The sequence below is a fragment of the Oncorhynchus tshawytscha genome, linkage group LG10 (assembly GCF_018296145.1).
Source record: "Oncorhynchus tshawytscha isolate Ot180627B linkage group LG10, Otsh_v2.0, whole genome shotgun sequence".
Lineage (NCBI taxonomy): Eukaryota > Metazoa > Chordata > Actinopteri > Salmoniformes > Salmonidae > Oncorhynchus > Oncorhynchus tshawytscha.
Window position 1 is genome coordinate 70,292,088 of NC_056438.1, and position 27,500 is coordinate 70,319,587.

At 47.4% G+C, this 27,500-nt stretch overlaps 1 protein-coding gene across 7 annotated transcripts in view; it reads left to right on the forward strand.

The window, feature by feature from the left end:
* Positions 1 to 27,500, forward strand: part of LOC112260820 (receptor-type tyrosine-protein phosphatase S) — a 152,227-nt gene that overhangs the window by 43,455 nt on the left and 81,272 nt on the right. For all 7 annotated transcript variants that reach the window (XM_042328961.1, XM_042328966.1, XM_042328964.1 and 4 more), the window contains exons 4-5: positions 10,181 to 10,326; positions 12,617 to 12,758. In XM_042328961.1, coding sequence (XP_042184895.1) covers positions 10,181 to 10,326; positions 12,617 to 12,758 — 288 coding nt within the window. The remainder of the gene's footprint in view (positions 1 to 10,180; positions 10,327 to 12,616; positions 12,759 to 27,500) is intronic.

Sequence of the window (27,500 nt, forward strand, 5' to 3'; positions counted from 1 at the left end):
TTGTCTCTCTCTGTCCTCTGTCTCTCTCTGTCTCTCTCTGTCTCTCTCTGTCTCTCTCTGTCTCTCTGTCTCTCTCTCTCTCTGTCCCTCTGTCTCTCTCTGTCTCTCTGTTCTCTGTCTCTCTGTCCCTCTGTCTCTCTCTCCTCTCTGTCTCTCTCTGTCTCTGTCCCTGTCTCTCTGTCTCTCTGTCTCTCTGTCTCTCTCTGTCTCTCTGTCCTCTCTGTCTGTCTCTGTCTCTCTGTCCCTCTGTCTCTGTCCTCTGTCGCTCTGTCCCTCTGTCTCTCTCTGTCCCTCTGTCTCTCTCTGTCCCTCTGTCTCTCTCTGTCCCTCTGTCCCTCTGTCCCTCTGTCTCTCTGTGTCCCTCTGTCTCTCTGTCTCTCTCTGTCTGTCCTCTGTCTCTCTCTGTCTCTGTCTCTCTGTCTCTCTGTCTCTCTGTCGCTCTGTCCCTCTGTCTCTCTCTGTCTCTGTCGCTCTGTCTCTCTCTGTCCCTCTGTGTCTCTCTCTGTCTCTCTGTCCCTCTGTCTCTCTCTGTCGCTCTGTCCCTCTGTCTCTCTCTGTCCCTCTGTCTCTCTCTGTCTCTCTGTCTCTCTGTCCTCTGTCTCTCTGTCTCTCTCTGTCCCTCTGTCTCTCTCTGTCTCTCTGTCCTGTCTCTCTCTGTCGCATTGTCCCTCTGTCTCTCTCTGTCACCCTGTCTCTCTCTCTGTCGGTCTGTCCCTCTGTCTCTCTCTGTCCCTCTGTCTCTCTCTGTCTCTCTGTCCCTCTGTCTCTCTCTGTCTCTGTCCCTCTGTCTCTCTGTCTCCTCTGTCCTCTCTGTCTCTCTCTGTCTCTGTCTCTCTGTCTCTCTGTCTCTCTGTCTCTCTCTGTCCCTCTGTCTCTCTGTCCCTCTGTCTCTCTGTCTCTCTGTCCTCTGTCTCTCTCTGTCGCTCTGTCCCTCTGTCTTCTCTGTCACCTGTCTCTCTCTGTCGCTCTGTCCTCTGTCTCTCTGTCCCTCTGTCTCTCTCTGTCCCTCTGTCTCTCTGTCTCTCTGTCCCTCTGTCTCTCTCTGTCTCTCTGTCTCTCTCTGTCTCTCTGTCTCTCTGTCCCTCTGTCTCTCTCTGTCGCTCTGTCCCTCTGTCTCTCTCTGTCTCTCTGTCGCTCTGTCCCTCTGTCCCTCTCTGTCGCTCTGTTGCTCTGTCCCTCTGTCTCTCTGTCTCTCTCTGTTGCTCTTTCCCTCTGTCGCTCTGTCTCCCTGTCTCTCTCTGTCGCTCTGTCCCTCTGTCGCTCTGTCCCTCTGTCTCTCTCTGTCTCTCTGTCTCTCTCTGTCCTCTGTCTGTCTCTCTCTGTCTCTCTGTGTCTGTCTCTCTGTCCCTCTGTCTCTCTCTGTCTCTCTGTCTCCTCTGTCTCTCTCTGTCCCTCTGTCTCTCTCTGTCCCTCTGTCTCTCTCTGTCTCTCTGTCTCTCTGTCTCTCTGTCCCTCTGTCTCTCTCTGTCCCTCTGTCTCTCTCTGTCGCTCTGTCCCTCTGTCTCTCTCTGTCTCTCTGTCCCTCTGTCTCTCTCTGTCACTCTGTCCCTCTGTCTCTCTCTGTCTCTCTGTCTCTCTGTCCTCTGTCTCTCTGTCTCTCTGTCTCTCTGTCCCTCTGTCCCTCTGTCTCTCTGTCTCTCTGTCCCTCTGTCTCTCTCTGTCCCTCTGTCGCTCTGTCCCTCTGTCTCTCTCTGTCCCTCTGTCTCTCTGTCCTCTGTCTCTCTGTCTCTCTCTCTCTCTGTCTCTGTCCCTGTCTCTCTCTGTCTCTCTCTGTCTCTCTCTCTCTCTCTGTCACCTCTGTCTCTCTCTCTGTCTCTGCTCTGTCCCTCTGTCTCTCTCTGTCCTCTGTCTCTCTCTGTCGCTCTGTCCCTCTGTCTCTCTCTGTCGCTCTGTCTCTCTGTCTCTCTCTGTCCCTCTGTCTCTCTCTGTCGCTCTGTCTCTCTGTCCCTCTGTCTCTCTGTCTCTCTCTGTCCCTCTGTCTCTCTCTGTCCCTCTGTCTCTCTGTGTCTCTCTGTCCCTGTCTCTCTCTGTCTCTCTGTCCCTCTGTCTCTCTCTGTCCCCTGTCTCTCTCTCTGTCGCTCTGTCCCTCTGTCTCTCTCTGTCCCTCCTGTCTCTCTCTGTCTCTGTCCCTCTGTCTCTCTGTCCCTCTGTCTCTCTCTGTCGCTCTGTCCCTCTGTCTCTCTCTGTCTCTCTGTCCCTCTGTCTCTCTGTGTCTCTCTGTCCCTCTGTCTCTCTCTGTCCCTCTGTCTCTCTGTCCCTCTGTCTCTCTCTGTCGCTCTGTCCCTGTCTTTCTGTCCCTCTGTCTCTCTCTGTCCCTCTGTCTCTCTCTGTCCCTCTGTCTCTCTGTCTCTCTCTGTCCTCTGTCTCTCTCTGTCGCTCTGTCCCTCTGTCTCTCTCTGTCTCCCTGTCTCTCTCTGTTGCTCTGTCCCTCTGTCTCTCTCTGTCTCTCTGTTCTCTGTCTCTCTGTCCCTCTGTCTCTCTCTGTCGCTCTGTCTCTGTCTGTCTCTCTCTGTCCCTCTGTCTCTCTCTGTCGCTCTGTCCCTCTGTCTCTCTCTGTCTCCCTGTCTCTCTCTGTCTCTCTGTCTCTCTGTCTCTCTGTCTCGTCTCTGTCTCTCTGTCTCTCTGTCCCTCTGTCTCTCTCTGTCTCTCTGTCTCTCTCTGTCCCTCTGTCTCTCTCTGTCTCTCTGTCTCTCTGTCTCTCTGTCCCTCTGTCTCTCTCTGTGCTCTGTCCCTCTGTCTCTCTCTGTCTCTCTCTGTCCCTCTGTCTCTCTCTGTCCCTCTGTCCCTCTGTCTCTCTCTGTCCCTCTGTCTCTCTGTCCCTCTGTCCTCTGTCTCTCTGTCCTCTGTCTCTCTCTGTCTCTGTCTCTCTGTCTCTCTGTCTCCTCTGTCGCTCTGTCCCTCTGTCTCTTTCTGTCTCTCTGTCTCTCTCTGTCTCTCTGTCCTCTGTCTCTCTGTCTCTGTCTCTGTCTCTGTCCTCTGTCCTCTGTCTCTCTCTGTCCTCTGTCCTCTCTGTCCTCTGTCTCTCTCTGTCGCTCTGTCTCTCTGTCTTCTCTGTCTCCTCTGTCTCTCTCTGTCTCTCTGTCTCTCTCTGTCGCTCTGTCCTCTGTCTCTCTCTGTCGCTCTGTCCTCTGTCTCTCTCTGTCGCTCTGTCCCTCTGTCTCTCTCTGTCTCTGTCTCTCTGTCTCTCTGTCTCTCTCTGTCGCTCTGTGCTCTCTGTCCCTCTGTCTCTCTGTCCCTCTGTCTCTCTCTGTCTCTCTCTGTCTCTGTCCCTCTGTCTCTCTCTGTCTCTCTCTGTCTCTCTGTCTCTCTGTCTCTCTCTGTCTCTGTCCTCTGTCTCTCTCTGTCCCTCTGTCCCTGTCTCTTTCTGTCCCTCTGTCTCTCTCTGTCCTCTGTCCCTCTGTCGCTCTGTCTCTCTGTCTCTCTCTGTCGCTCTGTCCCTCTGTCCTCTGTCTCTCTGTCTCTCTGTCCTCTCTGTCTCTGTCCTCTGTCCTCTGTCTCTCTGTCCCTCTGTCTCTGTCCCTCTGTCTCTCTCTGTCATTCTGTCCCTCTGTCTCTTCTGTCTCTGTCCCTCTGTCTCTCTGTCTCTCTCTGTCGCTCTGTCCCTCTGTCTCTCTGTCTCTCTGTCCTCTGTCTCTCTGTCTCTCTGTCCCTCTGTCTCTTTCTGTCCCCCTGTCTCTTTCTGTCCCTCTGTCTCTCTCTGTCCCTCTGTCTCTCTCTGTCCCTCTCTGTCCCTCTGTCCCTCTGTCTCTCTCTGTCTCTCTGTCGCTCTGTCCCTCTGTCTCTCTCTGTCCGTCTCTGTCTCTCTTGTCCCTCTGTCTCTCTCTGTCGCTCTGTCCCTCTGTCGCTCTGTCCCTCTGTCTCTCTCTGTCTGTCTCTGTCTCTCTGTCTCTCTGTCTCTCTGTCCTCTGTCTCTCTGTCCCTCTGTCTCTCTCTGTCGCTCTGTCCCTCTGTCTCTCTCTGTCTCTCTGTCCTCTGTCCCTCTGTCTCTCTCTGTCCCTCTGTCTCTCTCTGTCCCCCTGTCTCTCTGTCTCTCTCTGTCCCTCTGTCTCTCTCTGTCGCTCTGTCCCTCTGTCGCTCTGTCCCTCTGTCTCTCTGTCTCTCTGTCCCTCTGTCCTCTGTCTCTCTCTGTGGCTCTGTCCCTCTGTCCCTCTGTCTCTCTCTGTGGCTCTGTCCCTCTGTCCCTCTGTCTCTCTCTGTCTCTCTGTTTCTCTGTCCCTCTGTCTCTCTCTGTCACTCTGTCGGCTCTGTCGGCGTTCTGTCCCTCTGTCTCTCTCTGTTGCTCTGTCCCTCTGTCTCTGTCTCTCTGTCTCTCTCTGTCCCTCTGTCTCTCTGTCCCTCTGTCTCTCTCTGTCGCTCTATCCCTCTGTCTCTCTCTGTCCCTCTGTCTCTCTGTCCCTCTGTCCCTCTGTCTCTTTCTGTCCCTCTGTCTCTCTCTGTCGCTCTTTCTCACTGTCCCTCTGTCCCTCTGTCTCTCTCTGTCGCTCTGTTTCTCTGTCTCTCTCTGTCTCTCTCTGTCGCTCTGTCCCTCTGTCTCTCCCTGTCGCTCTGTCCCTCTGTCTCTGTCGCTCTGTCCATCTGTCTCTTTCTGTCCCTCTGTCGCTCTGTCCCTCTGTCTCTCTCTGTCGCTCTGTCCCTCTGTCTCTCTCTGTCGCTCTGTCCCTCTGTCTCTCTGTCGCTCTGTCTCTCTGTCTCTCTCTGTCGCTCTGTCCCTCTGTCTCTCTCTGTCTCTCTGTCCCTCTGTCTCTCTGTCTCTCTGTCTCTCTCTGTCGCTCTGTCCCTCTGTCTCTCTCTGTCCCTCTGTCTCTCTCTGTCGCTCTGTCCCTCTGTCGCTCTGTCCCTCTGTCTCTCTGTCGCTCTGTCCCTCTGTCCCTCTGTCTCTCTCTGTGGCTCTGTCCCTCTGTCCCTCTGTCTCTCTCTGTGGCTCTGTCCCTCTGTCCCTCTGTCTCTCTCTGTCTCTCTGTCTCTCTGTCCCTCTGTCTCTCTCTGTCGCTCTGTCCCTCTGTCGCTCTGTCCCTCTGTCTCTCTCTGTCGCTCTGTCCCTCTGTCTCTCTCTGTTGCTCTGTCCCTCTGTCTCTCTGTCTCTCTCTGTCGCTCTGTGCCTCTGTCCCTCTGTCTCTCTGTCCCTCTGTCCCTCTGTCTCTCTCTGTCGCTCTGTCCCTCTGTCTCTCTCTGTCCCTCTGTCTCTCTCTGTCTCTCTCTGTCGCTCTGTCCCTCTGTCTCTCCCTGTCCCTCTGTCTCTCTGTCGCTCTGTCCCTCTGTCTCTCTGTCGCTCTGTCCCTCTGTCTCTCTCTGTCGCTCTGTCCCTCTGTGTCTCTGTCTCTCTCTGTCGCTCTGTCCCTCTGTCTCGCTCTGTCGCTCTGTCTCTCTGTCCCTCTGTCTCTCTCTGTCGCTCTATCCCTCTGTCTCTCTCTGTCCCTCTGTCTCTCTGTCCCCCTGTCCCTCTGTCTCTTTCTGTCCCTCTGTCTCTCTCTGTCGCTCTTTCTCACTGTCCCTCTGTCTCTGTCTCTCTGTCTGTCTGTCTCTGTCCCTCTGTCTCTCTCTGTCTCTCTCTGTCTCTGTCCCTCTGTCTCTGTCTCTGTCCCTCTGTCTCTGTCTGTCTGTCCATCTGTCTCTTTCTGTCCCTCTGTCGCTCTGTCCCTCTGTCTCTCTCTGTCGCTCTGTCCCTCTGTCTTTCTGTCGCTCTGTCTCTCTGTCTGTCTCTGTCGCTCTGTCTCTCTATGTCTCTCTCTGTCGCTCTGTCCCTCTCTCTCTCTGTCGCTCTGTCCCCCTGTCGCTCTGTCTCTCTGTCTCTCTCTGTCGCTCTGTCCCTCTGTCTCTCTCTGTCCCTCTGTCTCTCTCTGTCTCTCTGTCCCTGTCTCTCTCTGTCGCATTTTCCCTCTGTCTCTCTCTGTCCCTCTGTCTCTCTCTGTCCCTCTGTCTCTCTCTGTCGCTCTGTCCCTCTGTCTCTCTCTGTCGCTCTGTCCCTCTGTCTCTCTCTGTCCCTCTCTGTCCTCTGTCTCTCTCTCTGCTCTGTCCTCTGTCTCTCTCTGTCGCTCTGTCCCTCTGTCTCTCTCTGTCCCTCTGTCTCTCTGTCTCTCTCTGTCTCCTCTGTCCCTCTGTCTCTCTCTCTCTGTCTCTCTGTCCCTCTGTCTCTCTCTGTCTCTCTGTCTCTCTGTCTCTCTGTCCCTCTGTCTCTCTGTCGCTCTGTCCTCTGTCTCTCTGTCTCTCCCTTCTGTCCTCTGTCTCTTTCTGTCCCTCTGTCTCTCTCTGTCACTCTGTCTCTCTCTGTCGCTCTGTCCCTCTGTCTCTTCTGTCCCTCTGTCTCTCTCTGTCCTCTGTCCTCTGTCTCTCTCTGTCCCTCTGTCTCTCTGTCCCTCTGTCTCTCTCTGTTCCTCTGTCCCTCTGTCTCTTTGTCGCTCTGTCTCTCTCTGTTGCTCTGTCCCTCTGTCTCTTTCTGTCCCTCTGACTCTCTCTGTCGCTCTGTCGCTCTGTCTCTCTGTCGCTCTGTCTCTCTCTGTCGCTCTGTCCCTCTGTCTCTCTCTGTCGCTCTGTCCCTCTGTCTCTTTCTGTCCCTCTGACTCTCTCTGTCGCTCTGTCCCTCTGTCGCTCTGTCTCTCTGTCTCTCTCTGTCGCTCTGTCCCTCTGTCGCTCTGTCTCTCTGTCTCTCTGTCTCTCTGTCCCTCTGTCCCTCTGTCCCTCTGTCTCTCTCTATTCCCTGTCTCTCTGTCCCTCTGTCTCTCTGTCCCTCTGTCTCTCTCTGTCATTCTGTCCTCTGTCTCACTCTGTTGCTCTGTCCCTCTGTCTCTCGCTGTCGCTCTGTCCCTCTGTCTCTCTGTCGCTCTGTCCCTCTGTCTCTCTGTCCCTCTGTCTCTTTCTGTCCCTCTGTCTCTGTCTCTGTCCCTCTCTGTCCCTCTGTCCCTCTATCTATCTCTGTCCCTCTGTCGCTCTGTCCCTCTGTCTCTCTCTGTCCCTCTGTCCCTCTGTCTCTTTGTCGCTCTGTCCCTCCGTCGCTCTGTCCCTCTGTCGCTCTGTCCCTCTGTCTCTCTGCCGCTCTGTCCCTCTGTCTCTCTGCCGCTCTGTCCCTCTGCCCCGCTGTCTCTCTCTGTCGCTCTGTCGCTCTGTCCCTCTGTCCCTCTGTCGCTCTGTCGCTCTGTCCCTCTGTCTCTCTCTATCCCTCTGTCTCTCTCTATCCCCCTGTCTCTCTGTCCCTCTGTCTCTCTGTCCCTCTGTCTCTCTCTGTCCCTCTGTCCCTCTGTCTCTCTGTCGCTCTATCCCTCTGTCTCTCTCTGTCCCTCTGTCTCTCTGTCTCTCTCTGTCCCTCTGTCTCGCTCTGTCTCTCTGTCGCTCTGTCTCTCTCTGTCCCTCTGTCTCTCTCTGTCCCTCTGTCCCTCTGTCTCCCTCTGTCCCTCTGTCTCTCTCTGTCGCTCTGTCCCTCTGTCTCTCTCTGTCGCTCTGTCCCTCTGTCTCTCGCTGTCTCTCTGTCGCTCTGTCCCTCTGTCTCTCTGTCTCTCTGTCGCTCTGTCCCTCTGTCTCTCTGTCTCTCTGTCCCTCTGTCTCTTTCTGTCCCCCTGTCTCTTTCTGTCCCTCTGTCTCTCTCTCTGTCTCTGTCCCTCTCTGTCCCTCTGTCCCTCTATCTATCTCTGTCCCTCTGTCGCTCTGTCCCTCTGTCTCTCTCTGTCCCTCTGTCTCTCTCTGTCGCTCTGTCCCTCTGTCTCTCTCTGTCCCTCTGTCTCTCTCTGTCCCTCTGTCTCCCTCTGTCCCTCTGTCTCTCTCTGTCGCTGAGTCCCCCTGTCTCTCTGTCGCTCTGTCCCTCTGTCTCTCTGTCTCTCTGTCTCTCTGTCCCTCTGTCGCTCTGTCGCTCTGTCCCTCTGTCTCTTTCTGTCCCTCTGTCTCTTTCTGTCCCTCTGTCTCTCTCTCTGTCTCTGTCCCTCTCTGTCTCTGTCCCTCTCTGTCTCTGTCTCTGTCCCTCTGTCCCTCTGTCTCTCTGTCCCTCTGTCCCTCTGTCTCTCTCTGTCGCTCTGTCCCTCTGTCTCTCGCTGTCTCTCTGTCTCTCTCTCTCTCTCTCTCTCTCTCTCGCTCTCTGTTTCTCTCTCTCTCTGTCCCTCTGTCTCTCTCTGTCCCTCTGTCTCTCTCTGTCCCTCTCTCTCTATGTCCCTCTCTCTCTCTCTCTCTGTCCCTCTCTCTCTCTGTCTCTCAATTCAATTGACTTTATTGACATGGCAAGTTCATTATTACTTACATTGTCAAAGTATACATACCGAAAAATATAAATAAAATGAAAACATATAACAAGATGGGAAATATTATTGACATTACTTTGCACTTTTCACTGGCTGTCCCTCAGGTTGTGGCAGGAGGACTCATATTTGGCTTTTCACTGGCTGTCCCTCAGGTTGTGGCAGGAGGACACATATTTGGCTTTTCACTGGCTGTCCCTCAGGTTGTGGCAGGAGGACACATATTTGGCTTTTCACTGGCTGTCCCTCAGGTTGTGGCAGGAGGACACATATTTGGCTTTTCACTGGCTGTCCCTCAGGTTGTGGCAGGAGGACACATATTTGGCTGCCAAAATGGCATATTTTGGCTTTTCATCCAATAAATATTTGATTTTATTCTTCATCTTTTATAGTTTCAAATTCTTTGTATTTAGTTATAGTTTTGGGAAATAAATATTCTCTTAGGTCTGAGTATTTGTCACAGTGTAATAGGAAATGCAGCTCTGTCTCTACCTCTCCCCTGGAGCAGAGTGAGCACAGCCTGTCCTCTCTGGGCAGCCAGGTTTGTCTGTGACGACCGGTCTCTATAGCCACACTGTGCTCACTGAGTCTGTACCTAGTCAAGGTTTTCCTCAGTTTTCTATCAGTCACAGTGGTCAGATAGTCTGCCACCATGTACTGTCTGTTTAGAGCCAAATAGCATTGAAGTTTACTTAGATTTTTTTGTGGTGTCTTTCTAATAGGTGATATATTTTTATTTTTGTTTTGTGATGATTTGGTTGGGCCAGATTTTCTGAGTGCTGTCCTGAGGCTCTATGGGGTTGGTTTGGGTTGGTGAACTGAGCCTCAGAACCAGCTGGCTGAGGGGACTCTTCTCTGGTTTCATCTCTTGACATTGTAGAGCTGTGTGATGGAATGTTTTGGGGTCACTTGTTTTTAGATGGTTGTAAAATGTGATGTCTCTTTTTTCTATTCGAATGAGAAGGGGGTTTTGGCCCAATTCTGCTCTACATGCTCTACTATATTTAGTCCTAGATATGTGTAGTTTTTGGTGTGTTCTAATAGAACTGTGTCCAAATAGAATTTATATTTTTCATCCTTATTTCCAGACCTTTTTTGGAATGTCATTATATTTGGGGTTTTCAGGTTAACGGTCAGAGCCCAGGTCTGACAGAACCTGTGAAGACGATCTAGGTGCTGCTGTAACCCCTCTTTAGTGGGAGACAGCAGCACCAGGTCATCTGTCTACAGCAGACACTTGATTTCAGTGTTGCGTAGGGTGATACCAGGTGCTGCCGATTCTTCTAATGTTTTTGCCAATTCATTAATGTAGATGTTAAATAGTGTTGGACTTATTGGGCAGCCCTGTTTCACTCCTGTTTGCTTGTTGCCAATTTTAACCACACATTTGTTTTTAGTGTACATTGATTTTATAAAATCATATGTTTTCCCTCCAATACCACTTTCTATTAGTTTATAAAAAAGACCTTCGTGCCAAATTGAATCAAATGCTTTCTTGAAATCTACAAAACACGAGTAGATTTTTCCTTTGTTTTGGTTTACTTGTTTATCAATTAGAGTGTGGAAGGTGTAAATGTGGTCTGTTGTACGATAATTTTTTTGACATTTTTTTAGAAATCCAATCTGGCTTCTCTCTCTCTCTCTCTCTCTCTCTGTCCCTCTCTCTCTGTCCCTCTCTCTCTATTCAATTCAATTCAATTAAAGGGGCTTTATTGGCATGGGAAACATGTGTTAACATTGCCAAAGCAAGTGAGGTAGATACAAAAGTGTAATAAACAATAAAGTCTCTCTCTCTCTCTCTGTCCGTCTCTCTCTCTCTCTCTGTCCGTCTCTCTCTCTCTCTCTCTCTCTCTGTCCGTCTCTCTCTGTCTTTCTCTGTCTCTCTCTCTCTCTCTCTCTCTCTCTCTCTGTCTCTGTCTCTGTCTCTGTCTCTGTCTCTCTCTCTCTCTCTGTCTCTCTATCAGCGGCACCCAAGTTCACCAAGATCCCCGGGGACCAGATCGGGGTATCGGGGGGTGTTGCCTCGTTTGTGTGCCAGGCGTCAGGTGACCCCAAACCCATGGTCAACTGGAACAAGAAGGGCAAGAAGGTCAACTCCCAACGCATAGAGGTGAGTTTACACTATACTCCCAACACATAGAGGTGAGTTAACACTATACTCCCAACACATAGAGGTGAGTTAACACTATACTCCCAGCTTATAGAGGTGAGCTAACACTATACTCCCAGCGTATATAGAGGTGAGCTAACACTATACTCCCAACACATAGAGGTGAGTTAACACTATACTCCCAACACATAGAGGTGAGTTAACACTATACTCCCAACACATAGAGGTGAGTTAACACTATACTCCCAACACATAGAGGTGAGTTAACACTATACTCCCAACGCATAGAGGTGAGTTAACACTATACTCCCAGCTTATAGAGGTGAGTTAACACTATACTCCCAGCGTATATAGAGGTGAGCTAACACTATACTCCCAACACATAGAGGTGAGTTAACACTATACTCCCAGCTTACACATAGCTTAGGTGAGTTAACACTATACTCCCAACACATAGAGAGTGAGTTAACACTAGAGGTGAGTTAACACTATACTCCCAACACATCCCAACACATAGAGGTGAGTTAACACTATACTCCCAGCTTATAGAGGTGAGTTAACACTATACTCCCAGCTTATTAACACTATACTCCCAACGCATAGAGGTGAGTTAACACTATACTCCCAACACATAGAGGTGAGTTAACACTATACTCCCAACACATAGAGGTGAGTTAACACTATACTCCCAACACATAGAGGTGAGTTAACACTATACTCCCAGCATAGAGGTGAGTTAACACTATACTCCCAGCATATAGAGGTGAGTTAACACTATACTCCCAGCACATAGAGGTGAGTTAACACTATACTCCCAACACATAGAGGTGAGTTAACACTATACTCCCAGCACATAGAGGTGAGTTAACACTATACTCCCAACGCATAGAGGTGAGTTAACACTATACTCCCAACACAAAAAAAAAAACACTGTACACCCGGCCCACTACAGGAGTCGCTAGAGCGCGACAAGAACATCCTTGTCGGCCAAACCCTCCCCTAACCCGGACGATGCTGGGTCTATTGTGCGCTGCCCTATGGGTCTCCCAGTTGTGGCCGGCAGTGACAGAGACTGGACTCGAACCAGGATCTCTAGTGGCACAGCTATCGCTGTGATACAGTGTCTTAGACCACTGCGCCACTCAGGAGGCCCTACTATTTATATTTTTGACCATTTTTACTTTTACTGCACTCCATACATTTTCCCTGACACCCAAAAGTACTCGTTACATTTTGAATGCTTAGCAGGATACGAAAATTGTCTAATTCAAGCACTTATCAAGAGAACAACCCTGCTCATCCCTACTGCCTCTCATCTGGCAGAATCATTCAACACAAATTCTTCATTTGTAAATTATGCCTGAGTGTTGGAGCGTGCCCCTGGCTATCCATAAATGTAAAAAACAAGAAAACCGTGCCGTCTGGCTTGCTTAATATAAGGAATTTGAAATGAATTATACTTTTTCTTTTGATACTTACATATATTTAAAACCAAATAGTTTTAGACTTTTACTCAAGTAGTATTTTACTGGTTGGCTTACTTTTACTTGAGTCATTTTCTTTTAAGGTATCTTTATTTTTACTCAAGTATGACAATTGGGTACTTTTTCCACCACTCATATTAGTTTATTCTTTTTGTTGGGGGGGGAGTTGTTTTACCACTTGTCAGTCATATGGACTGGACCAGCTCTTCTCTCCTGGTTCTCCCCCTGAATACTAGCTATTTCCTTTGGTTCCCAATTCTCCTTCTTGGTCCTTCGTGGTCGTGCCTGGTTAATCACCTGGTTTCTGGCTCTTCCTGGTTCTATCTACTAGTTTCTCTTTCCTCTTGTTTTCCTCCTCATTCCAAACGGTTTCCTGACTGGTTCTCTACTGGCTGTTTCCTGACTGGTTCTCTACTGACTGTTTCCTGACTGGTTCTCTACTGGCTGTATTCTGACTGGTTCTCTACTGACTGTTTCCTGACTGGTTCTCTACTGGCTGTATTCTGACTGGTTCTCTACTGGCTGTATTCTGACTGGTTCTCTACTGGCTGTATTCTGACTGGTTCTCTACTGGCTGTATTCTGACTGGTTCTCTACTGGCTGTATTCTGACTGGTTCTCTACTGGCTGTATTCTGACTGGTTCTCTACTGGCTGTATTCTGACTGGTTCTCTACTGGCTGTATTCTGACTGGTTCTCTACTGACTGTTTCCTGACTGGTTCTCTACTGGCTGTATTCTGACTGGTTCCTGACTGGTTCTCTACCAGCTGTATCCTGACTGCTCCCTATCTCTTCCTCTCTCCTAGACAATAGAGTTTGATGATGGAGCGGGGGCCGTACTGAGGATCCAGCCTCTCAGGGCCCCCCGAGATGAGAATGTCTATGAGTGTGTGGCCCGCAACAGTGAGGGAGATGTGGCCACCACTGCCAAGCTGGCCATCATACGAGGTGAGTGTGTGTGTGTGTGTGTGTTACTGAGATCCTCTTCTTCTTCATGATCATCTTCATTAATACTGTCCATTTTAAGCACACACATCTTGCACACACACACACACACAGCTGCCCATGGTCTCTCCCTTCGTTCCCTTCACTGCCAACACAAGACGTAACAAACACCATGCTTACACACCCTTCTATACCAGGAAATAAGCAGCTGTTCTTTTAAGTCTGGGAGTTAGCGTGAGTTAGTGTTGTTTGGCTGTGTTGAGGGCCAGTTAGCTGGTGTGCGTGTGATTTAGACTACGGCTTCTCTCTCATAATCACTTAATTCGTTCTCTTCCTAGACCAAGATGGTATGAGTCTAATGCAGCCTTTCCCCTCAGTGCTAAGCTAATCTAATGTACTCTCTATAGTGCTAAGCGCTAGGCTAGCTGTTGGCTGGAATTGGCTGTACGCCCAGGAGCTGTGGACTGGGCCTCGGCCCAACACAGGGGAGAGGGACAGGGAGAGGGAGAGATGGAGGGATGTTATATCGACTCATTTTTACATAGGAAAGCAGAAGATTAGGACCGCGCTAGGATTGGAACCCATTTCTTAAGGAGGGAGGAAGAGGGATTGAGGGATTGAGAGAGGGATACACAGCAGGATGAGGGGAGGAGAGAGACAGGGGGTGGAGTGGGGGATAAGGGGTAGAACAACAAGAGTGGGGATGGAGAGTGACAGAAGGGATAGAAAGAAGAGAGGATGTAGGGAGGGAGAGAGGGGTTGATTTGTCAGCCTTGGTGTTTCAGCAGAAGGCTGGTAGCCTGGGAAATATTATCTTGTCTATCTGTTAGGCCTGTCATCACACAAACACACTCAATCCCCACTCTGTGTCTGTGGGACATTACTACAAAAACTGTATAGCCCTTCAGTGTGTGTGTGTGTGTGTGTGTGTGTGTGTGTGTGTGTGTGTGTACGTTCTGAATTTGAACTCTGGCCTCATAATTAAGCCCCTTCTTTTGCCATGGCCTTAAGTGTTTCCCAGAGGTGTAGACAGACAGGTACCTGTTAACTCTAACCCTTTCCCAGAGGTGTAGACAGACAGGTAACTGTTAACTCTAACCCTTTCCCAGAGGTGTAGACAGACAGGTAACTGTTAACTCTAACCCTTTCCCAGAGGTGTAGACAGACAGGTAACTGTTAACTCTAACCCTTTCCCAGAGGTGTAGACAGACAGGTAACTGTTAACTCTAACCCTTTCCCAGAGGTGTAGACAGACAGGTACCTGTTAACTCTAACCCTTTCCCAGAGGTGTAGACAGACAGGTAACTGTTAACTCTAACCCTTTCCCAGAGGTGTAGACAGACAGGTAACTGTTAACTCTAACCCTTTCCCAGAGGTGTAGACAGACAGGTAACTGTTAACTCTAACCCTTTCCCAGAGGTGTAGACAGACAGGTAACTGTTAACTCTAACCCTTTCCCAGAGAGGTGTAGACAGACAGGTTTTAATAACCTGTAAAAATCACATCCATAGCATAACTCCTATTCTTTCTCTAAAGGTTTATACGATCATATAACACCTTGTATTGCTTGGCCAGTCCTGACTCTCTCTCCCCATAGACAGTGTGTTGGGTATGGGTTACATTGGCCAGTCCTGACTCTCTCTCCCCATAGACAGTGGGTAGGGTATGGGTTACATTGGCCAGTCCTGACTCTCTCTCCCCATAGACAGTGGGTTGGGTATGGGTTACATTGGCCAGTCCTGACTCTCTCTCCCCATAGACAGTGGGTTGGGTATGGGTTACATTGGCCAGTCCTGACTCTCTTTCCCATAGACAGTGGGTTGGGTATGGGTTACATTGGCCAGTCCTGACTCTCTCTCCCCATAGACAGTGGGTGGGGTATGGGTTACATTGGCCAGTCCTGACTCTCTCTCCCCATAGACAGTGGGTTGGGTATGGGTTACATTGGCCAGTCCTGACTCTCTCTCCCCATAGACAGTGGGTGGGGTATGGGTTACATTGGCCAGTCCTGACTCTCTCTCCCCATAGACAGTGGGTGGGGTATGGGTTACATTGGCCAGTCCTGACTCTCTCTCCCCATAGACAGTGGGTGGGGTATGGGTTACATTGGCCAGTCCTGACTCTCTCTCCCCATAGACAGTGGGTTGGGTATGGGTTACATTGGCCAGTCCTGACTCTCTCTCCCCATAGACAGTGGGTTGGGTATGGGTTACATTGGCCAGTCCTGACTCTCTCTCCCCATAGACAGTGGGTGGGGTATGGGTTACATTGGCCAGTCCTGACTCTCTCTCCCCATAGACAGTGGGTGGGGTATGGGTTACATTGGCCAGTCCTGACTCTCTCTCCCCATAGACAGTGTGTTGGGTATGGGTTACATTGGCCAGTCCTGGCTCTCTCTCCCCATAGACAGTGGGTTGGGTATGGGTTACATTGGCCAGTCCTGACTCTCTCTCCCCATAGACAGTGGGTGGGGTATGGGTTACATTCCCAGCTCTCTTTTCAAGCTATTTAAGGCTTTATAAGATCGCGAACAGTAGCACCTTTTAATGGTTGCCGTTCTGACTATCTCCCTGTGGGATGTACCCTACAGAAGCGTTGTGGTTGGCCACAGTAGGAAGCAAGCTACTCCTTAGCTTGACTGCTAATGGAGGCCGGCTTATGTAGCAGGCTGTGGTAACTGGGGTCGGGCAGAGGAGATATCTCATTTAGACACTCACACCTCTCTCTCCTTCACTCCATTGCTCGCCAGCTCTCTGAGTATTTATTTGGTCAATGTGTCAGTGTATAATGTCTGTTGTTTGTAATAGTGTGTTATATGTGACAATGTGATTCTATTATACATTTTATTTGGATGTTCAAGGACTCTTGGAAGATTTGTCCAAAAAAGGACTAAAAGAGATCCTAGTAAAATAACATCTCTGTCTCCACCTAGCTAGCTCTACCAAGCTACAGTATACCATCCCTCTGTCCCTCTGTCCGTCTGTCTAACTCTCGCACTCTCCCTCTTCCCCTATCTCTCACTCTCTTTCTCCCTCTCTTTTTCTCCCTCTTCCCTCTCTCTCTCTCTGGACATTGTGTTTTCGTAGTGCTTGGCCTAGAGGAGGTTTTAGTATCTGCACTTCTGCATGTTTTTAACCTCCGGTGGGCGAGACATTCTCATCGCTGCAGAAATGTGTGTGTTTGTGTATGCTAATACATGATTACCAAGGAAGGGAGGTAGGGGGTAGCAGGAAGGGTGGAAGGGAAGGTTTTCTACCACTACGACATATCTTTCTACATAGTTTGTCTGATCAATGATTCCCCTAGAGTGTTCCTTGGCGAGATGCAGAGGTCCCTGATGCATTCAGGACTCCAAGCACCGAAACGTTCAACTGAGACTGTCGGCCAATAATATTTACGTGGGCGGTAACAGAGCTTGTCAGGGGAGTGAGGGAAAGTCAAAATGATAGGAGGCGGATCAACTCTGCAAACCGACTTGGGATTTGGATGCTTGTGTACAATATGGTATGTGTTTATGTTTTATTCATCTCACGCGGCAGATACCACTTGTCTGCTTTCACGAGACTAATGTGTTATATGTGCAGACCGATTTCATTTGAACATGGCCTAGCCCTAGTCTCTAGTGGAAAAATAATATGATATTAGTATGTGCATGTAGGGGTTGTGCATTGTCTGTGGCAGTAGGGAGTATGTGGGGCTAAGTCGTATGTATGGATGAGAGACACACCACACTGTGGGTTTGTAGACAGATAGATGTATGAGATTAAAGACTGAGAGCATCATTTCCATAAAGAGAACATTATCATTTAAAGTGTTTCCCCAAAGCTCTTTAGTCTCTTTTAAGTTGACACTATGAGGTAGAGAATTACTGCCCCAGATGACACCTAAATCGAAGTGGAGAAGGATCATACTCAATCCGGATTTCCCCTAGGTTTGTTTTCAGGCACATTTTCTATTGAACTAACCTTTTTTTGTGTGCGTGTGCTAATGTGAATTTTTGTCTGTGTGTTTGTGTTGTGCATTTGTTTGTCCAAGTGTGTGTGTGTGCGCTAATGTGAATTTTGGTGCTTGTGTTGTGCATTTGTTTGTCCAAGTGTGTGTGTGTGTGCTAATGTGAATTTTTGTACTTGTGTTGTGCATTTGTTTGTCCAAGTGTGTGTTTGTGCCATGATTTAATGTTTGCTTGCCTTGTTTGTGGTTGGTTCTGCTAAAAGCAGGCATGCTTCCCTGTGCAAACACAATCAGGCCAGGATTAAGGCTGCTAGCCTCCAGTCAAAACTCTAGAGGAAATCATTGGCCGCTACCCGCCAAGTCCCCAGTATGAAAAACTGCTGTCACACAGGCGGGTACACACACACGCGCACAAACACACTCTTTCAAGTTTTTGCAAAGTGTTCTGTTAGGTTCTGAATAAACAGAGTAAAAACTCAAGGACAACTAGAAAAAGCTCAAACCAAGTTTATTCAATACAGCTGCAAAGACAACAGAGTCACACAAACACATCTTTATACCTCCCAACTAGGCCGAGTCATCCCCTTGATGCATAACATAGACTCTCTTTCTCTGTTGTTAGGCAGACACAGTAGTTTCCTCGTACTTAGGCCTGGGCAACTCCAGTCCTCGGGGGTCTGATTGGGGTCACACTTTTTCCCCAGCCCCAGCTAACACACCTGACTCCAATAACCAACTGATCATGATCTTCAGTTAAAAATCCAATTAGTTTGAATCAGCTGTTTGCTAGGGATGGAGAAGGTGTGACACCAATCAGACCCCCGAGGACTGGAGTTGCCCAGGCCTTGTGGCTTACTGGTATTGTCATGGCCATGCCTAAGTGGTATTGTCATGGCCATGCCTAAGTGGTATTGTCATGGCCATGCCTAAGTGGTATTGTCATGGCCATGCCTAAGTGGTATTGTCATGGCCATGCCTAAGTGGTATTGTCATGGCCATGCCTAAGTGGTATTGTCATGGCCATGCCTAAGTGGCATTGTCATGGCCATGCCTAAGTGATATTGTCATGGCCATGCCTAAGTGGCATTGTCATGGCCATGCCTAAGTGGCATTGTCATGGCCATGCCTAAGTGGCATTGTCATGGCCATGCCTAAGTGGCATTGTCATGGCCATGCCTAAGTGGCATTGTCATGGCCATGCCTAAGTGGCATTGGCATGGCCATGCCTAAGTGGCATTGTCATGGCCATGCCTAAGTGGTATTGTCATGGCCATGCCTAAGTGGCATTGTCATGGCCATGCCTAAGTGGTATTGTCATGGCGATGCCTAAGTGGCATTGTCATGGCCATGCCTAAGTGGTATTGTCATGGCCATGCCTAAGTGGCATTGTCATGGCCATGCCTAAGTGGTATTGTCATGGCCATGCCTAAGTGGTATTGTCATGGCCATGCCTAAGTGGTATTGTCATGGCCATGCCTAAGTGGTATTGTCATGGCCATGCCTAAGTGGTATTGTCATGGCCATGCCTAAGTGGTATTGTCATGGCCATGCCTAAGTGGTATTGTCATGGCCATGCCTAAGTGGTATTGTCATGGCCATGCCTAAGTGGTATTGTCATGGCCATGCCTAAGTGGTATTGTCATGGCCATGCCTAAGTGGTATTGTCATGGCCATGCCTAAGTGGTATTGTCATGGCCATGCCTAAGTGGTATTGTCATGGCCATGCCTAAGTGGTATTGTCATGGCCATGCCTAAGTGGTATTGTCATGGCCATGCCTAAGTGGTATTGTCATGGCCATGCCTAAGTGGTATTGTCATGGCCATGCCTAAGTGGTATTGTCATGGCCATGCCTAAGTGGTATTGTCATGGCCATGCCTAAGTGGTATTGTCATGGCCATGCCTAAGTGGTATTGTCATGGCCATGCCTAAGTGGTATTGTCATGGCCATGCCTGCCTAAGTGGTATTGTCATGGCCATGCCTAAGTGGTATTGTCATGGCCATGCCTAAGTGGTATTGTCATGGCCATGCCTAAGTGGTATTGTCATGGCCATGCCTAAGTGGTATTGTCATGGCCATGCCTAAGTGGTATTGTCATGGCCATGCCTAAGTGGTATTGTCATGGCCATGCCTAAGTGGTATTGTCATGGCCATGCCTAAGTGGTATTGTCATGGCCATGCCTAAGTGGTATTGTCATGGCCATGCCTAAGTGGTATTGTCATGGCCATGCCTAAGTGGTATTGTCATGGCCATGCCTAAGTGGTATTGTCATGGCCATGCCTAAGTGGTATTGTCATGGCCATGCCTAAGTGGTATTGTCATGGCCATGCCTAAGTGGTATTGTCATGGCCATGCCTAAGTGGTATTGTCATGGCCATGCCTAAGTGGTATTGTCATGGCCATGCCTAAGTGGTATTGTCATGGCCATGCCTAAGTGGTATTGTCATGGCCATGCCTAAGTGGTATTGTCATGGCCATGCCTAAGTGGTATTGTCATGGCCATGCCTAAGTGGTATTGTCATGGCCATGCCTAAGTGGTATTGTCATGGCCATGCCTAAGTGGTATTGTCATGGCCATTTTAAACATTTATTAAAGGATTTGTATTTTTGTATTGCTTGTAACTGTTTTGGGTAATGCAAGTTCTTGTGCTGTTAGGGGAATAACCTGTTAGGGGAATAACCTGTTAGGGGAATAACCTGTTAGGGGAATAACCTGTTCGGGGAATAACCTGTTAGGGGAGTAAATGTAACAATCTGCTGCTGTATTTTCTTGTGTTATCTGTGGTCGTTTTGTTGGTCTAGTGTAATTTCTTAATCATTAAACCTAAACTGTATGTGTAAACATGTATACGCAGGGCCCAGCTGTAAAAGAGACCTTGGCCTCAGTCTGTGTTCCTTGTTGAAATAAAGGTGTAATAATAATCAAGTCTAGGACCCTCATGGGTGTGGAAATATGTGTGTGTGTGTGTGAGAGAGGACACTAACCAGATGGTCTTCGGGGTGGGCATCTGTGGCCCCCCTCCCAGCAGTGTCTTCTCTCTTCATCTGTTGATCGTATTTCTAGTTGATTTCCACATCCCTCCTGGTCATGCTTCCTCAGCAACTGGTCCTCATCAAGAACTGAAACTAAACTGTTGTCCTTTGCATCCTTCCTTAGAAATATAAATGGTCAACAATAACATTGTTTTAGCTGTCCTCCGGCTACACCATGGTGCTGTCCTACAGAGTGCTGTTTAGGCTACTGTAGACCTTCATTGCAAAACAGTGTGTTTTTTAATCAATTATTTGGTGACGTGAATATATTTTGCATAGTTTTATCTAAAAAGGATAACTTTTTTAATGTTTTACCATTTTTATTTTTATGAAGTTCACTGAGGAGGATGGTCCTTCCCTTCCTCCTCTGAGGAGCCTCCACTGTTAACAGTACTGAAGTGTCTGCCAATTTACTACTCCAAAATAAAGGAGACCTAATGTCTTATACCAGTGTCATGCTTCAAATATCAGTGTTGTTGACAAAACACAATACCAAACTTACTCACAGTTGTTCTCCTATTTTCACATAATCTATCACGGTTCCCCGTCCCAATAGAGTACGAACCAACCTGTGGCCTTATTGCTTAATACACACATCATTTTCAAACAACGTTTTAATATCTTTTTGCTTTTCCAACCATGGGTGAGGCTCTCCTTCTATAACTATCCACATTCCTACTCACTGACAATCTTTACGCACAGATATCCTGGGATATCTCCTATTCTCCACAGTATGTACTTCCTTCCTTTGTCCTTCTACATGGTCTACTTCTCTACAACCTACCGTACTAGTACACAAGGATGACAATTTATCCGTACACACACACACACTCTACGTCCTCACGGCCACCGCGGCTGGGCTTTCACCCCCCAGTTACAGGTCTAGCAGGGAACCAACCCCACTCTGGATTTACCCCCTAGGACGTACCCTCCGCAGGGACAAGTCAGCAGAACTGTTGATTGTATTTCTAGTTGATTTCCACATCCCTCCTGGTCCTGCTTCCTCAGCAACTGGTCCTTATCAAGAACAGAAACTAAACTGTTCCCTTTTTCCTCCTTTAGGAACATTCATTTTCAACAGTAATATATTTCAACAGAATATGAGCTTTCTGCACGTCCCCTTTTCTCACTCAGTAACTTACCACACACCTAGTTCCTCTTGACCCTTCCTTGAACCCTAATATATACATTCCGTATACATGTAAAGTAATCAATACGTTTTTAGTATGGTAACATGAATAAGTATATTTCAACAGTTCTAAAGTGTCCAATTCATTTTCATTCTACCAGGTACTGGGTGAAAGCTAACCAGCGCTAGCAGCAGCGTGTGTGTGCCTGATAAATGATGCATTAGTTGATATAAAACACGATCAAGGTGCTATCGGATCATGACGGTGTCATGGTGATAGGTAGGTTAGGGCATCTCTGTTTTAGGCAGGTGACTCACCTAGGAGCTTGTCTCATTATCTGCAGAGATCCATATAGTTAGATAGAGAATTAATGTGTGTATCTGTGGCGTTATGGCGTTTGTGAGCGCATGAGCATTGTCATTGAGGATATCTCCATTTTAAATACATTTTTTTTATCCATTTATTGTGGCCACTAGTGCTGTACATCAACTCCCCCACATGTGCAGTGCCTTCAGAAACCATTTTTCCACTTTTTGTTGTGTTACAGCCTGAATTGAAAATGTTTTTAGTTGAGATTTTGAGTCACTGGCCTACACGTAATACCTCATAATGTTAAAGTGGAATTATCCTTTTCCAATTGAACAAAAAATGTAAAGATGAAATGTCTTGAGTCAATAAGTATTCAACCCCTTTGCTATGGCAAGCCTAAATAAGTTCAGGAGTAAACATTTGCTTAACAAGTCACATAAGTTGCATGGAGTGTTTAGTGTTTAACGTGATTTTTGAATTATACCCCATCTCTGTACCCCACACATACAATTCTCTGTAAGGTCCCTCATCTCTGTACCCCACACATACAATTCTCTGTACGGTCCCTCATCTCTGTACCCCACACATACAATTCTCTGTACGGTCCCTCATCTCTGTACCCCACACATACAATTCTCTGTACGGTCCCTCATCTCTGTACCCCACACATACAATTCTCTGTACAGTCCCTCATCTCTGTACCCCACACATACAATTCTCTGTAAGGTCCCTCATCTCTGTACCCCACACATACAATTCTCTGTAAGGTCCCTCATCTCTGTACCCCACACATACAATTCTCTGTACGGTCCCTCATCTCTGTACCCCACACATACAATTCTCTGTACAGTCCCTCATCTCTGTACCCCACACATACAATTCTCTGTACGGTCCCTCATCTCTGTACCCCACACATACAATTCTCTGTACGGTCCCTCATCTCTGTACCCCACACATACAATTCTCTGTACGGTCCCTCATCTCTGTACCCCACACATACAATTCTCTGTAAGGTCCCTCATCTCTGTACCCCACACATACAATTCTCTGTACAGTCCCTCATCTCTGTACCCCACACATACAAGTCTCTGTACGGTCCCTCAGTCAAGCAGTGAGTTTCAAACAAGGATGCAACTACAAAGACCAGGGAGGTTTTTCAATGTTTACTCCTGAACTTATTTTAGGCTTAAAATAACAAAGTGTGTGAATACTTATTGTCTCAAGACATTTCAGCATTTCATTTTATTTATTTGTAAATGTTCCGTAAAATATAATTCCACTTTGACATTATGGGGTATTTGGTGTAGCTCAGTGACAAAAAAATCTAAATTGAATCCCTTTTAAATTCAGGCTTTAACACAACAAAATGTGGAAAAAGTCAAGGGGTGTGAATACTTTCTGAAGGCTCTGTAGCAGTAATGATACATCAGATAGGAATACACAATGTCTACTGGTGCTGTATGTTTTACAACATGCACACTATACTGTACATTTAATCTCAGACATGTATAATGGACAGAGCTCATAAACCTCTAATGAGAGCATGCAGATATGAATACATGACTGCTCTCTCTCTCTGTGTGTTCTACTGCAAGGGTCTGGCCTCATTAACCCCCAGTTAAACCATGCAGCACCAGCAGGATAGACCCTGAGGTGATGAAAAGCCATTGTGGGGGTCTCTCTCTCTCTATCTCTCTGTCTCTCTCTCTCTCTCTCTCTGTGTGTTCTACTGCAAGGGTCTGGTCTCATTAACCCACAGTTAAACCATGCAGCACCAGCAGGATAGACCCTGAGGTGATGAAAGCCATTGTGAGTCCCTCTCTCTCTCTCTGTGTTCTACTGCAAGGGTCTGGTCTCATTAACCCACAGTTAAACCATGCAGCACCAGCAGGATAGACCCTGAGGTGATGAAAAGCCATTGTGAGGGTCTCTCTCTCTGTCTCTCTCTCTGTCTCTCTCTCTCTCTCTCTGTCTGTCTCTCTGTCTGTCTCTCTCTCTGTCTCTCTCTCTGTCTCTCTCTCTGTCTCTCTCTCTGTCTCTCTCTCTATCTCTCTGTCTGTCTCTCTCTCTGTCTCTCTCTCTGTCTCTCTCTCTGTCTCTCTGTCTGTCTCTCTCTCTGTCTCTCTCTCTGTCTCTCTCTCTGTCTCTCTCTCTCTCTCTGTCTCTCTCTCTGTCTCTCTGTCTGTCTCTCTCTGTCTCTCTCTCTGTCTCTCTCTCTCTCTGTCTCTCTCTCTATCTCTCTGTCTGTCTCTCTCTCTGTCTCTCTCTCTGTCTCTCTCTCTATCTCTCTGTCTGTCTCTCTCTCTGTCTCTCTCTCTGTCTCTCTCTCTCTCTCTGTCTCTCTCTCTGTCTCTCTCTCTGTCTCTCTCTCTGTCTCTCTCTCTGTCTCTCTCTCTGTCTCTCTCTCTATCTCTCTGTCTGTCTCTCTCTCTGTCTCTCTCTCTCTCTCTCTCTCTCTCTCTCTCTCTCTCTCTGTGTGTGTTCTACTGCAAGGGTCTGGTCTCATTAATCCCCAGTTAAACCATGCAGCACCAGCAGGATAGACCCTGAGGTGATGAAAAGCCATTGTGAGCCCCTCTCTCTCAATTCAATTCAAGGGGCTTTGTTGTCATGGGAGAAACATGTTAACATTGACAAAGCAAGTGAATTAGATAATATACAAAAGTGAAAGAAACAATAAAAGTGAACAGTAAACATTACACTCACAGAAGTTCCAAAACAATAAAGACATTACAAATGTCATTATGTACTGTATATATACAGTGTTGTAATGATGTAAAAATGGTTAAAGTACAAAAGGGAAAATAAATAAGCATAAATATGGGTTGTATTTACAATGTTGTTTGTTCTTCACTGGTTGCCCTTTTCTCGTGGCAACAGGTCACACATCTTGCTGCTGTGATGCACACTGTGGTATTTCACCCAGTAGATATGGGAGTTTATCAAAATCGGGTTTGTTTTCGAATTCTTTGTGGATCTGTGTAATCTGAGGGAAATATGTCTCTCTAATATGGTCATACATTGGGCAGGAGGTTAGGAAGTGCAGCTCAGTTTCCACCTCATTTTGTGGGCAGTGTGCACATAGCCTGTCTTCTCTTGAGAGCCAGGTCTGCCTACGGCGGCCTCTTTCAATAGCAAGGCTATGCTCACTGAGTCTGTACATAGTCAAAGCTTTCCTTAGGTTTGGGTCAGTCACAGTAGTCAGGTATTCTGCCACTCTCTGTTTAGGGCCAAATAGCATTCTATTTTGCTCTGTTTTTTTGGTTAATTCTTTCCAATGTGTCAAGTAATTATCTTTTTGTTTTCTCATGATTTGGTTGGGTCTAATTGTGTTGCTGTCTTGGGGCTCTGTGGGGTGTTTGTGTTTGAACAGAGCCCCAGGACCATTTTGCTTAGGGGACTCTTCCATTTCCTCTTTCTCTATTTTCTTCTCTCTCTCTCTTATCCACTCTCTCGCTTCCTCTTTTCCTCTCTCTCTCTCTCTTTTCTCTCGCTCTCTTTTTCTATCTCTATTTCTTTTCCTCTCTCTCTCTCTCTTGGTCTCTCTCTCCTTTTCTCTTTCAATTAAACTCAATTCAATTTGCTTTATTGGCTTGACTAAACAATTTACTTTGGAAATTAAGTGATTCATTTACAGTATTAACATAATAAAAATAATAATAATCAAGACTGTCAACGGGACAATCGGTAACAGCAATAATGTTCTACTCATTAACCCACAGTTAAACCATGCAGCACCAGCAGGATAGACCCTGAGGTGATGAAAGCCACACATACAGAAGTTTCAAAACAATAAAGACATTACAAATGTCATGTTATATATATACAGTGTTTTAACAATGTACAAATGGTAAAGGACACAAGATAAAATAAATAAGCATAAATATGGGTTGTATTTACAATGGTGTGTGTTCTTCACTGGTTGCCCTTTTCTCGTGGCAACAGGTCACAGGTCTCTCTCTCTGTGTGTTCTACTGCAAGGGTCTGGTCTCATTAACCCACAGTTAAACCATGCAGCAGCCAGCAGGATAGACCCTGAGGTGATGAAAAGCCATTGTGAGCCAATCTCCCTCTTTTCCTCAATCTCTCTCTGTTTTCCTCTTTCTCTCACTTCTCTCACACATTTTCTTTGCTCTCTCTCTTTTCCTCTCTCTCTTTTCTCCTCTCTCTCTCTTTTCTCCTCTCTCTCTTTTCCCCTCTCTCTCTCTCTCTCTTTTCCCCTCTCTCTCTCTCTCTCTTTTCCTCTCTCTCTTTTCCTCTCTCTCTCTTTTCCTCTCTCTCTTTCTCTCTCTCTCTTTTCCTCTCTCTCTCTTTTCCTCTCTCTCTTTTCCTCTCTCTCTCTTTTCCTCTCTCTCTTTTCCCCTCTCTCTCTCTTTTCCTATCTCTCTTTTCCCTCTCTCTCTTTTTTCTCTCTCTCTCTCTTTCCCCCTCTCTCTCTCTTTTCCCCTCTCTCTCTCTCTTTTCCTCTCTCTCTTTTTTCCTCTCTCTCCCTCTCTCTCTCTTTTCCTCTCTCTCTCTTTCCTCTTTCCTCTCTCTCTCTCTTTTCCCTCTTTCCTCTCTCTCTTCTTTTCCCCTCTCTCTCTTTTCCTCTCTCTCTTCTCTCTCTGTTTCTTTCTCTCTCTAAATTCCTCCCTCTCTATATCTCTCTCTTTCCTCTCTCTCTTTTCCTCTCTCTCTCTTTTCTCTCTCTCTCTTTTCCTCTCTCTCTTTTCCTCTCTCTCTCTCTTTTCCTCTCTCGCTCTCTCTTTTCCTCCCTCTCTCTCTCTTTTCTCGCTCTCTCTTTTTCCCCTCTCTCTCTTCCTCTCTCTCTCTCTTTTCCTCTCTCCCTCTCTCTCTTTTTCTCTCTCTCTCTCTCTTTTCCTCTCTCTCTTTCCTCTCTCTCTCTTTCCTCTCTCCTCTCTCTCTTCCTCTCTCTCTCTTTCTCCTCTCTCTCTTCTCTCTCTCTCTCTCTTTCCTCTCTCTCTCTCTCTCTCTTCCTCTCTCTCTTTTCCTCTCTCTCTCTCTCTTTTCCTCTCTCTCTCTCTTTCTTTCCTCTCTTTTCTCTCTCTCTTTTCCTCTCTCTCTCTCTTTTCTCTCTCTCTCTTTTCCTCTCTCTCTCTTTTCCTCTCTTTTCTCTTTTCCTCTCTCTCTTTTCTCTCTCTCTCTCTCTTTTCCTCTCTCTCTTTTCTCTCTCTCTCTTTTTCCCTCTCTCTCTCTCTTTTCCTCCTCTCTCTCTCTTTCCTTTCCTCTCTCTCTTTTCCCTCTCTCTCCCTTTTCTCTCTCTCTCTTTTCCTCTCTCTCTCTTTTCCCTCTTTTCCTCTCTCTCTCTTTTCCCCTCTCTCTTTTTTCCTCTCTCTTTCTTCTCTCTGTTTTCTTTCTCGCTCTCTGTTTTCCTCTCTCTCTTCCTCTCTCTTTTCTCTCTCTCTTTTCTCTCTCTCTCTCTTTTTCTCTCTCTCTCTCTTTCTTTCCTCTCTCTTTTCTCTCTCTCTTTTCCTCTCTCTCTCTCTCTTTTCCCCCCTCTCTCTCTCTTTCTCGCTCTCTCTTTTCCCTCTTTCCCTCTCTTTTCCCTCTCTCTCTCTCTTTTCCTCTCTCTCTCTTTCCTCTCTCTCTCTTTTTCCTCTCTCTCTCTCTTTCTCTCTCTCTCTTTTCCTCTCCTCTCTCTTTTCCTCTCTCTCTTTCTCTCTCTCTCTTTTCTCTCTCTCTCTCTTTTCTCTCTCTTTTTCCTCTCTCTCTCTCTTTTCCTATCTCTCTCTTCTTTTCTCTCTCTCTTTTCTCTCTCTCTTTCCTCTCTCTTTCTTTCTTTTCCTCTCTTTTCCTCTCTCTCTCTTTTCCTCTCTCTTTTCCTCTCTCTCTCTCTCTTTTTTCTCTCTCTCTCTCTTTTTCCTCTCTCTCTTTTCCCTCTCTCTTCTTTTCCTCTCTCTCTCTTCTCTCCCCTCTCTCTTCTCTCTCTCTCTTTCTCTCTCTTTTCTCTCGCTCTCTCTTTCTCCTCTCTCTTTTCCCTCTCTCTCTCTTTTCTCTCTCTCTCTTTTCTCTCTCTCTTTCTCTCTCTCTTTTCTCCCTCTCTTTCTTTCTCTTTCTCTTTTTCTCCCTCTCTCTTCCTCTCTCTCTCTTTTCCTCTCTCTCTCTCTTTTCCTCTCTCTCTCTTTTCTCTCTTTCCTCTCTCTCTCTTTTCTCTCTCTCTTTTTCTCCTCTCTCTCTCTCTTTCTCTCTCTCTCTCTTTTCCTCCCTCTCTCTTCCTCTCTCTCTCTCTCTCCCTCTCTCTCTCTCTTTTTCCTCTCTCCTCTCTCTCTTTTCCTCCCTCTCTCTCTCTCTTTCTCCCTCTCTCTTTCCCTCCCTCTCTCTC